At 49.6% G+C, this 14,159-nt stretch overlaps 1 protein-coding gene across 1 annotated transcript in view; it reads left to right on the top strand.

The window, feature by feature from the left end:
* The window catches only part of elapor2b (endosome-lysosome associated apoptosis and autophagy regulator family member 2b), a 65,240-nt gene that overhangs the window by 50,363 nt on the left and 718 nt on the right, over positions 1-14,159 (top strand). Inside the window, exons 14-21 of the mRNA XM_069909071.1 lie at positions 589-852; positions 2,015-2,188; positions 5,871-6,060; positions 7,473-7,569; positions 8,692-8,793; positions 9,185-9,311; positions 11,232-11,410; positions 12,268-12,433. Coding sequence (XP_069765172.1) covers positions 589-852; positions 2,015-2,188; positions 5,871-6,060; positions 7,473-7,569; positions 8,692-8,793; positions 9,185-9,311; positions 11,232-11,410; positions 12,268-12,433 — 1,299 coding nt within the window. The remainder of the gene's footprint in view (positions 1-588; positions 853-2,014; positions 2,189-5,870; positions 6,061-7,472; positions 7,570-8,691; positions 8,794-9,184; positions 9,312-11,231; positions 11,411-12,267; positions 12,434-14,159) is intronic.

The following is a 14,159-nucleotide window of genomic DNA, read 5'->3' as shown; positions in this document are numbered from 1 at the left end:
ACGGAGGGGAGGGGTGTGACGGAGGGGAGGGGTGTGACGGAGAGGAGAGGTGTGTGACGGAGAGGAGGGGTGTGTGACAGAGAGGAGGGGGTGTGAGAGAGGGGAGGAGGGTGTGACGGAGGGGAGGGGTGTTACAGGGGTGAAGGGGGTGTGACAGGAGGGGAGGGGTGTGACAGAGAGGAGGGATGTGTGACGGAGGGGAGGTGGTGTGACGGAGGGGAGGGGGTGTGATGGAGGGAGGAGGGTTGTGATGGTGGGGAGGGGGTGTGACAGAAGGGAGATGTTTATCTATGGAACAAAGCTGTCCACTACCTCCACCAGCTCACGGTGAAAAGGACCAGGTCCACCTGGAGGAGGGGGGGGTGGAGGGCTCAGGATTCACTACCTGAGGCTGAGTCACTGCCTGAGGCCTGCTTCACCCCTGGTGTGCGGACCAGGGCATAGGGTTAATTCCCTGCGGCCTAGTCACAGCCTGCAGCCTGTTTCACCTGCTGGTGTGAGGTCCGAGCCTTCAGGTGGGTGCAGTGGGTTCAGTTTGGATCCCGTTCTGAATGGAGGGGAACTCGGACTGTCGAATTCTCATTTCAGGAGCGCAAGAGGCTGAACGATAACGTGAAGATCTACTCCATCGTGGTGAACAACGCGGCCAACGGGGTGGGCCTGTCGTGTCGGCCCTGTGCGCTGGGCTCCGATCAGAGCAGCTCGTCCTGCGTGCCCTGTCCTCCCGGACACTACATCGAGAAGGACACCAACCAGTGCCAGGAATGTCCCCCTGAGACCTACCTGTCTGCGCACCACGTCTATGGGGTGGATTCCTGCATTCCCTGTGGGCCAGGCAGCCGCAGTAACAAGGTGCTAAATTATTCATTGTCACCTGTGCATGATACAGTGAAAAGCTTTGTTTGTGTGCTATCCAGGCAAGTGAACCTTTGGCCCTGCAGGTCATGTCTGCTCCAGGGTCAGCCAGGGGCTTATTAAATGTGGTGTAGGCCCTCTCCTTGAGCCCCTGAAACCACACGTGGGTCCAGTGAAATTGCCCCCATCTACAGTCACTCTGGATCTCCAGCCTGTGAAGTCTGTGTCCATCCCACCAGTCCGATCCTCTCTGCCACCTCCCACGTCTAATTATTTCTCCTGGACACTGTCCACTTCCCTGTTGACCCTTTACAACTGAGTTCCAGCTCAGCGATGGTGTTCTTCATTCCTTGAGCCTTCTTCCTCATCCCAAGTCTATATGCTCCCTCCCCATGGAATGGTTCGCACAACCCTGCTACAGCACCAGCAACTCAGGTTCGAATCCCACGCTGTCTGTAAGGAGTTTGTATGTTGACCCCGTGACTGCGTGGGTTTCCTCCGGGGACTCCGGTTTCTTCCCACCCTCCAATAAATGTATGGTGTTTTTAGGTTAATTGGGTGGCATAGACTCTTGGGCAGAAGGGCCTGTTACCGTGCTGTATGTCTAAAAGAAAAAGCCTCACACCGCCCTGTTCTGGAAGTGTCAGCCTCGCTTTCTCTTGCCTTCTTTTTGGGCTGTGTGAACTTCACCTGACTGTCCCCAGAGATGGCAGCTCCCACTATCTCAGTTGGACAACTCAGTCAAATTTCTAAATTTTGGAACTTGGGAGGAAACCCACTTAGACACATGGAGATCGTACAAACTCCTTATAGACAGTGTTGGTTTCAAACCTGGGCCACCAGCACTGTAATTACATTCAAGTCCCCATCCTAAGTCCTGAGCACAGAATTTTAAATTTAAATTAATTTTTTTTAACTTTTAGACATACCACTTCAGCCCACGAGCCCATGAAGCCCAATGTATGCCCGATTGACCTAAACTCCCAGTGCATTCCGAACAGTGGGAAGAAACTAGAGCCCCCGGGGGAAACCCCATGCAGACATGGGGAGATGCGTACAAACTCCTTACAGAATCTGGCTGAAATGGTGTGACTTCTGTGACTGTCGTGCTGGGCTGTGATTTAATCCTGGGCGTGTTCTCTCCTTCCCCTTGAAACAGGATCACTCGATCTGCTTCAGTGATTGCTCCTTCGCACATTCTCTCGAGAACCACACTCTAACCTTTGAATTCAGCGGCCTTAACGGCGTGTCTTCCTTGATGAATGGGCCCAGCTTCACGTCCAGAGGCACCAAGTTCTTCCACCTCTTCAACATCAGCTTGTGTGGAAATCAGGTACACAGAACTTGGCAGACATTCACCTGGACGAGTGCATTCGTAATTCGTTGCCAGGCCATTTATCCATGCAGTTTCTGTTTGATTCATTCAGTGTCAATAACTAATTCTATGAATCTGGCCATTGCCAGTGTTTACTGCCTACTAAATCCCCCACATAAGGTGCTGGTGAGATCTCTTGAACCATGTTAGTCTGTCTGGTGAAGGTGCTCCCACAGTTGGGGAAGGTTCCAGGATTTCAAGGTTCATAACGACATTGGAGAAACTCAGCGGGTCAAACGGTGTCCTTCACGTAGCAAAGATAGCCCAACGTCTTGGGCTTGAGCCCTTCATCAAGGTTTGGGAAAATGTTGGCAGGGATCCGGTTAAAAAGGATGGTGGGGAGGGGTGGTCACAAAGGCAGGAGATGAGGGGTGGAGAAGGGAGGGAGGGCACAGCAGAGATAAGGGCACGAGGGATGGTTGGATGAAGGGAGGGGGAAGGGAGGGAGGAGAACTGAAAAGGGGAAGGGGAGGGAAGGGGGAACGGAGAGCAAGTTAGCAGAAACTGGAGAAGTCGATGTTAATGCCATCCGGCTGGAGAGGGCAAAGATGGAAAATCAGGTGTTGGTCCTCCAATTTATGGGTGACCTTGGAGGGGTAGTATATGGGGTCATGGACAGACATGGTCCAGCCCAAACACTGGTTTTGTATCTTTATCTTTGCTGTATAAAAGACACTGTTTGATCTGCTGAGTTTCTCCAGCGTCGTGTTTTTAATTCAACGACAGCGTCGGCAGACATTCCTGTTTTACTTGTAACATTATGATTCTTCAGCTTTTCCTTGCCTTAAGGCAGGGGTGTCAAACTCAAATTCACGGAGGGCCAAAATTAAAAACTTGGACAAAGTCGAGGGCCGAACTAAATATTTATTGAAAATTTTCAACAACATCTGCATGTTTTCTCTTCTTTCAAAATATGTAATGTTAAACTTTTTCTTATTAAAATAAATGCTTAATAATAGTTTTGGATAAACTCTTTCCAGAAGCATTAACAAATGAGAAATAAAATATTCAATAAATAATATTTCTCTATAGAGGATTTGTCAAATGTTGCTAGTGTGCTGTCGAATAGTAAAATCTGAGGGCTATTGAGAATGTGGGAGAATAACATGATACCTGAAACAATCAAATGGGTGACTGATTGTGGGCATGAACTCTAGCAGGGTTATTTGCCATGCCCTTTTTCCATTGGTACAGATATCCTTTGATTTACACACTTTTCAAGTTTTATGCCTAATGAGCTTGTATCCAGGTGCAGGACCATTTTTAACCAGGAATATATTTATCACCGTGACATGAAACTATTGGAAGATCGTTTTATCCTGAGATTAAAGTTCGTAATACTTACTCAGGCCTGTGTGCGGGAGGGCGGGGTTTGCGGGCGATCGGGTTGGACAACGACAGTGCGGGGGCATCAGCTCTCGCTGCAGGGCGGCATCTCGGCGGATCAGCGGCCCCGTCACCGTGAGTCGCGGATCGGCCTGCGGCAGGGAGGGGGAGTGGGCAACGGTCCTGGCGAGGTCAGGCCCCCCCTGAGTTTCTGCCAGACCCCCCTTGACCTGCTGAGTTTCTCCCGGACCCCCCTTGACCTGCTGAGTTTCTGCTGGACCCCCCTTGACCTGCTGAGTTTCTCCCGGTCCCCCCTTGACCTGCTGAGTTTCTCCTGGACCCCCCTTTGACCTGCTGAGTTTCTCCCGGACCCCTCCCCCTTGACCTGCTGAGTTTCTCTCGGACCCCCCTTTGACCTGCTGAGTTTCTCCCGGATCCCCCTTTGACCTGCTGAGTTTCTCCCGGACCCCCTTTGACCTGCTGAGTTTCTCCCGGATCCCCCTTTGACCTGCTGAGTTTCTCCCGGACCCCCTTTGACCTGCTGAGTTTCTCCCGGATCCCCCTTTGACCTGCTGAGTTTCTCCCTTCTGGTGTTTTTACGAGAACCACAGACTTTCGCTCATACATTGATGAGGGGATCAAGGGCCAAACATTGTCAGGTACCTCTCTGCTGGATAAAGGATACGGTTTAGCCTGCTGAGTTTCTCCAGTGTTGGGTTTGCACGAGGTAGAGTCAAAGGGCCGAAGGGCCTGTTTCTGATCTGTAATGTTCTACGGACCCTGCTCTTCTTTCCGTGCCGGTGTCCCAGGACCTTTCCAGGGCAGTCTCCGCGCTCAGGACCGCGCTGGGATCCCGGTCAGCGGAGGAGGAGCAGGTGAGCGCGGCTAATCCCGATCCAGCCCACGCCACTCCCGAGATTGGCGGGGGGGGTTCCACCCTACCTGCCCGACCAGCCTCGCTCTCCATGTGTACTTCGGGCACCCGCCGCTGGTCCGGTGGGAAGGCGCAGGGCGGCCGGCGCCCCCATCGCCCGGCGGGGAGTCCCAATCTTCCCTCCGGCGTCCCGACTCCATCTGCAGCTCCAAGAAACGCTGTGCCACTGGGGTTCCGGGCGCTGGGAAGCAGCCTTGGCTTCCCCTGACACCGGCCAGGCTGCGCTGCGGTGGGGGGGGTGGGCGGGGGGACACGACAGCGTGTTTATAAAACCACCCACCACTACTTTTCAAGGACCAAGATTTTTCTCTCTCTCTCTCACCCTGGAACACAGCGGATACTGTGCATGCGCTATACTGGCGCGGCGGCCAGCGGGCCACCTCTAATACATTTTTGATATGATCTTGCGGTCCAAATATAATTATATCACGGGCCAAATTTGGCCCGCAGGCCTGAGTTTGACATGTGTGGTTTAGGGGGATCATGAGGGAGAAGTTCTTCACACAGAAAGTGGTGGGAAGGTGGAACGAGCTGCCAGCCGATGTGAATGCAGGCTCAATTTTAACATTTAAGGGGAATTTGTACAGGTACATGGATGGGAGGGGTATGGAGGGCGAAGGACTGGGTGCAGGTCAGTGGGTCGAGGCAGAATAACCATTTGGCATAGACTAGAAGGGCCGAAGGGCCTCTTTCTGTTCTGTAATGTTCTATGGCCCTATGGAAGGGGGGCAGAGGAGATTCATCAGGATGTTGCTGGGACTGGAGGGCCTGGATAAGCAGCCCCTTTATTCCCTTCGTAGATTTACGAAATCCTGAATGAAGTGAATGTTCGGCCTTTCTCCCAGGGTCACTGATTCTAGAGCTGGAGAATGCAGGTTTAAGGGGAGAGGGGGAGAGATCTAAGGGGATCCTGAGAACCAATGTTTTCATCCTGTATCTGGAGGCAGCTGTAGAATCAGAATCAGAATTTATCGTCATGAACAAGTTGTTTTGTGGCAGCGTCACGGGGAAAACATTCATATAAACCACCTTACAAAAAATAAATGAAAACAGTGCACAAAAAGTCAAAGTGAGGCCGTGTCTGTGGTTCACTGATCATCCAGGAATCTGATGGCAGAGGGGAAGAAGCTGTCCTTGTGCCACTGAGGGCTCATCTTCAATCTCCTTCCCAATGGTAGCAGAAGTGGGAACAATTTCGCTGTTCGGAAGGCTGTCGGACAAATGGGTGGAGAGGATGGGTTGAGGTGGTGATGGACCAAATGGGACTAGCCCAAAATGCTGGTTTGGTCAACGTGGGGATGTTGGTCCAAAGGGCCTGTTCTGTGTTGTACGCCTCTGATTAAAATGTCTGTTCATTTCCCAATCTGTGTCTTGGCTTAGGGCGCGAAGGTGGCGGTTTGCTCGGACAACGTGACTGGTGTGACCGTGCAGGGCATGCAGAGTGACCCCAGTGACTTTGGCAATGAAATCACTTCCTTCCTTTGCCAATCAACCATCATCCCTTCGGATGGGAGGAGCTTCAGAACCGCGCTGTCCTCTCAGTCGATCAGCTTGGGCGATGCCTTTCTGGGTAAGCTTCACCTGCAAGTGACTGGGACAATCTCAGGAAGTCCTTGTTGAGGTGGATTGTTTGTGGGCATGGTGTGTCGGACATGGAGATGTTGCCATGCCTAGGGCATTGCAGTAGGAAGAGGAGGATTGGAAAAATGGGAGAGTCCAGGACCAGAGGGCACAGTCTCAGAATAAAAGATCATCTGCTTGGAACAGAGATGAAGAGAACTGTCTTCAGGCAGAGGGTGGTGAATTGGTGGAATGCATTGCTGCAGATGGCCATGGTGGCCAGGTCATTGGGAAGATTCAAAGCCGAGATTGGTAGTTCTTGATCAGTGAGGGTGTGAAAGGCTATGGGGATAAGGCAGGAGAACGGGATCGAAAGGAAATGCATCAGCTGTGATCTGATGGGCTGAATGGCTGAATTCTGCTCCTATCTCATAGTTTTATGGACAGAAATTGCAGGAACGAGAAAAGATAAAGATTGTGTGATCTTGAAGGAAAATCTTTGAAAAGAAATACCATAGCACCCCTGGTATCCGGCACCTATGGGGATTGGTAGATGCTGGATAAGTGAATTTTCCAGTTGCTTGAGGTAATGTGTTTACGTGGATTGGTAATTTTTACCAATTTATTTTCTGTGATTTTTTTCTTTGCCGATTGCTTGAATTTCCAGAAAATGAGGGTTTTACTATATTCAGCGATAGTGAAAAATGCAGGAATTCCTGTTAATTTTCAGCGTGGTAATTCGGCCTGCTTTGAAAATGTCACCGTGTTTTGCCGTTTGGTGGTCACGTGCTGCTGTCGGAAGCCAATTTTCTGGATGGTGTTTTGTCAAGGGGACCTCTCCATGGTCTGGTCAGATCCCCTTTGTGGCAACACCGATCATATTCCCAACACCGACTTCAAAATCTACCCCAGTGCTTTATTTTGGCCCCAAATTAAATTGAGACATTCATTTTTAATTTAGGCATACAACATGGTAACAGGCCCTTTGGCCCACGAGCCTTGTGCTGCCCAATTACAGCCAGTTAACTTATAACCCCTGGCAGATTTTGGAATGTGGGGACCGGAGTGCCTGGAGGAAATCCCCCGCAGATGTGGGGAGAACGTGCAAATTCCTTAAAGGCAGTGCTGGATTCGAACCATGGTCACTGGAGCTGTAATGTCATTGCGCTAACCACTACTCTAACTGTGCCACTCAAATTATTCCTGGGCATAGTGTGTTGGACATGGAGACATTGGAATTCCAGGGGCATTGTAGTAGGGAGAGAAGGAAGAAAGATGGGATCAGTTTTATAAATCAGTAAATTATGTGTCACGGCGGGCGTTACTTCTGATACTTTCCCACGTGGCGTTTATAGGAAGGGATCGGAGAGCCGAGAATAAATCTGTGCTTAACCATCCTGTTCTTCTTGTGTTTCTTGCTAGGAGCAAGTGTTGAGACTTCCATGCAGAACATGACGGCCAGACCAGACCTGTTCCCTCCTCCTGTGACCCGTGTTCCTGACATCCACTTCTTCTACATGTAAGTGTGGGCAAGGATCCGTGGCAAATCCTTCAGCTTTGATCAAACCCGTCATTTTTATGCTCACAACCAAGTCCCTTCCAACAGGGCAGGATGGCCATGATCTGGGTGAGGTTCTGAGAAAAAAGCAGGAGAGGACATTCAGTCCCTTGCCTCCTCCACAGAAACAGGCCCTTTAGCCCAACTCCTCCATGCTGACCCAAGTAGCTGTCCCATTTGCCTGCATCTACCCCCTATCTCTCTAACTCTTTCCCATTCAAGACCCTGTCTAAATGTCAGATGTTTGTGATTCCCTTCACCTTGCGTACAGACGTACAGCACGGTAACAGGCCCTTCTAGCCCACAAGCCCATGCTGCCAATTACACCCAATAAACGTACAACACCCATACCTTTGGAAGGGTGGGAGGAAACTGGAGCACCTGGGGAAAACCCCCGCAGACACAGGGAAGACGTACAAACTCCTTACAGACAGCACTAGATTCGAACCTGAAACGCTGACGTTGTAACAGCTTTGTGATAATTGCTATGCTAACCGACCTCCTCTCTCACTTCCTTTTGCAACTCATTCCACACCCCCCTCACCCCTCAGGTCCCCTTCATATCTTTCCCCTTTCACCTTTGACCTCTAGCTCTAGGCTCCCCGACACTGTGGTGGTGACCATTCACCTTACCTGTGTACCTAATGATATCCAAAACCTTTAGAAGGTCTCCCCTCAGCCTCCTACTCCCCAGCCGATCCAACCTCTGCTTCAATGCCAGTGTCATCCACTGAATTGTTCATTGTCACACATACCGAGATACAGTGGAGAAAGTTTGTTTTTCGTCCAGCCTCTACAAACTAGAAAATTTTTCACCTCAGCCTTGCCCGGAGTTAAGATGTCCACAGGTGAAGTGCTTTACTGATTTTCCCCTGCTCCTGAGTGTGCTTGATCAATGGGCTGTGTGACACTTAGTATCCATGTCCGATATGATCCTTCGGGTACCTTGGTTGTCTTCAGAGCCCCAGATGTGGAAGGGTCCCTGTGGGCCTGAGGAGTTAAACGAGTGGGTGTGAGGTAGGTTGCGGGTTGCCACAGATCAGGAACTTCAGGATCGGTGAAAGGGTTCTGATCCTGTTGTAGGTCCTCAATGTCGACAACGTCGTGTGAAAGTGAACGTGGTGCGGTCATCAGCCTGCGATGTAACCCAGCAAGGAGCGGACGAGGAGAGATATCTGTCCCCAGGTACTGATCAGTGGAATGTCAACACTGTGAGGCTAAGAATGGCCAACCGCTCCACCTCCCCACCCCACCACCACTCTTGGCTCTGCTGGCCCCATCCCTCCCACTTGCCCCACCATCCCACTGGCTCACGCCCTCCCTCGCTCCTTCCCTCCCTTGTTCCTTGCCCTCTGCCTACGCCCCTCTAACTGACCTTGCCCCTTCCTCCCTCTGACCCCACCCACTCCGGAACTTCTCCTATACTGTTTCCACCTACTTCCTGTATGGGGTGACCAGACCATGCTCCAAATGTGTCCTAATCAAACTGTTGCAATCTGTAGCTGGAAGGATGGTGTGGGTCCTGGTTGGTACCCCAATGCAGTGTGCGGTGTAACAGATCTCTCCCGTCTCACAGTGAATGCCCTGGAGGAACTTGTGATGGATGCACCTTCCTGTTCCTGTGGGAGAGTGCAGAGGCTTGCCCACTCTGTACAATGACCGACTACCATGAGATCGAAGGAGCGTGCAGAGGTGGCACTCAGGTAGGTTAGCACGGGGGGGCGGTGCATCCCACCCTTAACGCAAATCCAACTTCTTTTCTGCTAGACAGCTTGTATTGATCAGAAATGTTTGGCAGGGCTGACAGGCGATGCTGATGGCAGAGAAAGTCGGGCACAGTAAAAAGATCACTGGCCCAATCTCACCATGTGACATTCTTCCTTGGTCACATAATCTCTGCTCACTCTTGGATAGAAGTTGTTTCTCCGTATGGGTAAGTGCTGTGGCTGCGAATCAGTGGAATGTGAACTTTCTGAGGGCAGCTTATGGTCTCCTAAAGGATCCTCCTGTGAGCTCCCACATGGGGACCGGGCACTGCAGCGTGGAACTGGAGAACATGCGAGACCTTCCTGACTTCCAGCTCTGTCCTAGGGTCACCAATGAGTCTAAGGATTTTAAATTAAATTTAACCATACAGCATGCTAACAGGCCCTTCTGGCCCACAGCCTAATTACACCCAAATTAACCTACAACTCCAGTACATTTTTGGAGGGTGGGAGGAAATTGGAGCCCCCAGGGAAAACACGGGGAGAACATACAAAGCCCTCACAGACAGCATGGAATTCGGACTCTGGTCCTGACCACTAGTGCTGTAAAGGTGTTGCACTAACCACTACGCCAACCATTCCGCCCTTAACATGTTGAATGAGGGAAGGTGTCACCGGCTCGTGTAAACAGAGATAAAGGAGGGTAATGGAGGTGTGGGCCACGTCCTGTCCCAGCTGACCCAGTTACTCCTGCCCTCAGTAAGAGGAGAAACCTTATTTTCTTTCAGCTTCATCTGAAATAAGAACATATTTTTAGCCCAAACTTTATATGTCTGGACAGAACATGGGGCAGTGTGGCACAGTAAAAACACAGAGGAACACAGCTCCTAGGAACCTGCAGCATTTCTGTGTTTTTGTTACAATCGGAGTGTCTGCAGACTTTTGTGTCTTGCTACACAGAACATGCCCTCCAGCCCATGAGTCTGTTCCAACCACCATGTCCAAATCTAACTAAAATTCTCCATCTTCTACCCGTTGGACGTTCCTCTCCCCCTCCCCCTCAACTCCCCTGCATATCTGTTTATTGTCACATGTAGCAAGATGAGGCGACCAACTTGGTTCTGTGTGCTACATGGGGAGTTGCAAGAAGTCACCATGCCCTGTAGACATCTTAGATTTTAAAATTTAAAGGCTGGGTGTTCGAGGTGGACTTTTTGAAGTTGTATTGGAAGTGCTTTGAACAGTGTTTGGAAGTGTCCAGTGGATGTTTGGAGGTTCCCAGCTTCAACTAGGTTGGGGACCACACTGGGAGCTATCCTGCCCCTTGCCAATCACCTGGGACTATTCCCAGTGCTACAGGGATCATCTGGTGACCCACTTCAGGTATGAACTGGTTTGCCAAGCTGGTCACTGGAAGTCGGGGACTGTGCTCTCCATTCAAACTGCTGCAAATGATTGGCACCCAGGAGTTTTCCAATCAAATGCCCATCATTAAGAATCTTTGGAATGGTTATTATTTTTAGAACCCAGGAGGAGACCTTCTGGTTCCCAGCAGAGCAATTCCATTAGGAGGCAAAGAATGGTTAGCATTTAGGGCTGGATCCTACCTTGAAGAAAGCTTCTGACCCCAAACATTGACTGTTCTTCCCCCCCACGGACACTGCTCGACCCACTGAGTTCCTCAGCAGATTGTTTGTTGCTCCAGATTCCAACGTCTGTAGACTCTGTGTGTCAAGAGAGATGACCAGCGTACATTGTACCTATGGGATACCATGGCAGGGATGTGAAGAGTTCCCTTTCTTTCATTCTCCCAGGTGACTGTGCCTCTTTAACACGAGGAAGACCATTGGGGGCACAACTTCAAAGCCAGGACCCTAACTGCAGCTGTAAAAATGACCACCTTGCTTTGTCTTCAAGGAAACGACGTATGTATGGAAGGAGCCCAAAGTGTGCATTAAAGGAGTGTCACTGCCTGAGAAAAGCCTGGCCAGCTGCGAAATGATCGATTTCTGGCTGAAGGTGGTGGTGGGGGTCGGAGCTTTCACTGCCGTCTTGCTCATCATTCTGACCTGCTACTTCTGGAAAAAGAACAAGAGGTGAGTTGACTCCCACACTGAGGAGAAGAAGTCTTCACCCAATCCATTCCTCGATAATGATTCGCCCCAGCGACCACCACTGTCCGTGCAACACATGGGTGGTGGTCACTGGGGCGAATCGTTATTGAGGAACGGATTGGGTGAAGACTTCTACCCAGCGTAGGGGAATTGGTAACCAGACTACATGGTGAAGGGAGGTGGGGGAGATTTAACAGGAAGCTGAGGGGTAATGTTTTTACGTTGAAGGGGATGGGTGTATGGAACAGGCTGCCAGAGGAAGTGGTTGAAGCAGGTACCCTATTACAGTGTTCTCGACCTTTTCTTCCACACACTTACCACCTGAAGTAATCCCTTACTATCCACAGAGCAGCTGTGGCATTCTGTTCATGCCTTTCAACAGCAGAAATGTTTAAATGAGACCTCCCCCATTCTCCTAAATTTCAACAAGTACAGGCTGAGAGCTGTCAAACCTCCTCTGAATCTTCTCTACTTAAAGAGGTATGTGAGTGGAACAAAAGGCTGAGAATCACTGTACTATTGCAGCAGTTGAGAAACATTTGGAGGGCTGCATGGATAGGATGGGTTTAGAGGGAGATATGAGCCAAATGGTGGCAGATGGGACCAGTGTGGGTGGAACATTTTAGTTAACATGGGCAAGTTGGGTCAAAGGGCATATTTTCATGCTGTGTGACTCTCTCACACAAATAAATGCATTGAGGTTTTAATTAAAAATGACCTGTGCCCTTCAGAGCCAATGGAATGCCCTCTCTGAGGTGTTTCACTTCAGTGGGGAATTGAGCTCAGTTCCTCATCCCTTACACCCATTTGCTGAGCCAGGCCTCTCGCTGTCGTTTCAGGCTGGAGTACAAATACTCCAAGTTGGTGATGAACACGAACTCGAGGGAGGTGGAGCTTCCAGCAGCCGACAGCTGTGCCATTATGGAAGGTGAAGACAATGAAGAGGATGTGGTTTATTCCAACAAACCTTCATTGTTAGGGAAACTAAAGTCATTAACTTCAAAGGTGAGCAGCAATCGTACAGGTGCCACATCCCTACAGATGTGACAAGGCTTGTGAATGGCCGTGCAATTGGAAACTTCGATAGAAGGGCTGTCTGGAATGAGCAAACTGGGCTTTCTGGGCAAAAGGTGTTTTGTGCAGGGAGAAAGGGTTAATGTTGCTTGACATTATTGTAGGAAATATCTAAGAGTTATTCTGATTTTCATGAACCTTTAGGAAGTCAAGTTTATCATCTGATTGTACCAGTAAAACGCTACGAAACAGCATCCTCCAGTCCACTGGGCAGAACACGCAGACACACGTACAAACAGGGAAATGGTTCCCAAAGAAAGATGCAAACAAACTGTACATATTCTCAGATACACAGAACCCACATCCATGTAAATATTATTAATAAATCGTCAAGTTCTTTCGCTCGTTCTGCATCCTCTCTGCCCGTGGGAAGAAGCTGTTCCTCAGCCTGGTCGTGCTGGCTCTGATCCTCCTGGATCACCTGACAGGAGAAGCTGAAAGATGCCGTGTGCAGGGTGGTAGGGGTCCTCAACCATTTTATGAGCCCTCTATAAATATCGATCCTGTTAACTCACGTTGAGGGGGTGGGGGGAGGCAGACTCCAGTGATCCTCTCTGCTGCTCTTCTGGTCTTGAGGATTAACCTCCAATTTTATTACCTTGTACTCTCATTGTTTCAGTTGATTCATGATTGAGATTATGCTAGATTAAAAAGCACAGACATGCAGGTGTACTCCCCGAACCATAAACTACTTCACAACCACCAGAAGATAAGGTAATCAGTTTACAGTGTACACATGCACCAAAATGATAGCTTCCTACAATGAACATAATGGTATACATTAAATTACCCCAAAACAGAAAGAGATAATATATGTAGAAGATAGATAATAAATATTGACAGTTATGGTTAGTGCAAGACACAAGACTCAGTCAATGATGTAGTGCAGACGGTGGTCCTGGAGGTAATGAGGGGATGTTCAAGACCCAGGTTGCTGTTAGAACTATAATTATTACATCTGCCGTAAAAGCACGGCGCTGGAGAAACTCAGCAGGTCAAACAGTGTCCTTTATGCGGCAAAAGTAAAGATACAGAACCAACGCTTGAGCCCTTCGTCAAGGTCTGATCAAAATGTGGGCAGGCTCGCGAAACCAGGCGCTTGCCAACACTTTTCGATGAAGGGCTCAAGCCCGAAACGTTGGTTCTGTACCTTTATCTTTGCTCCATAAAGGACACTGTTTGACCCGCTGAGTTTCTCCAGCGCCGTGTTTCGACTTCAACCACTGCAGAGTCTCGTGTTTACTCTTGTTATTTCTGCTGCTGTCTGTGAGGAGTTTGTACGTTCTCCCCATGTCTGCGTGGGTTCCCTCCGGATGCTCCAGTTTCCTCCCCCCACCAAAGCGTTCAGGGGCTGTGGGTTAACTGGGTAGCATGGGCTTGTGGGCTGTTTACTGTGCAGTATGTCTAAATTTAAAATTGACATTTAAAAAATTAAATCACTGAAACATGACTTATCTTGAACTAACTGCAACTATGAACATTTACCTATCCTTTATATTTCTTCTGTCTTTTTGATTTGGCATATTGTAGTAATTTAACTTGTACTGCTGAACACTGTACGTGGTACTTGTGTATCTGATAATAATCTCTCATCTCATTATCCATGCAATCTGAAATCACACACTAACACCAGCTGCACCATCTCCTATGTGGGCTT

Source organism: Narcine bancroftii, chromosome 13, assembly GCF_036971445.1.
Source record: "Narcine bancroftii isolate sNarBan1 chromosome 13, sNarBan1.hap1, whole genome shotgun sequence".
Taxonomy (NCBI): Eukaryota; Metazoa; Chordata; class Chondrichthyes; order Torpediniformes; family Narcinidae; genus Narcine; species Narcine bancroftii.
This window is presented reverse-complemented; position numbering and strand designations above follow the sequence as displayed.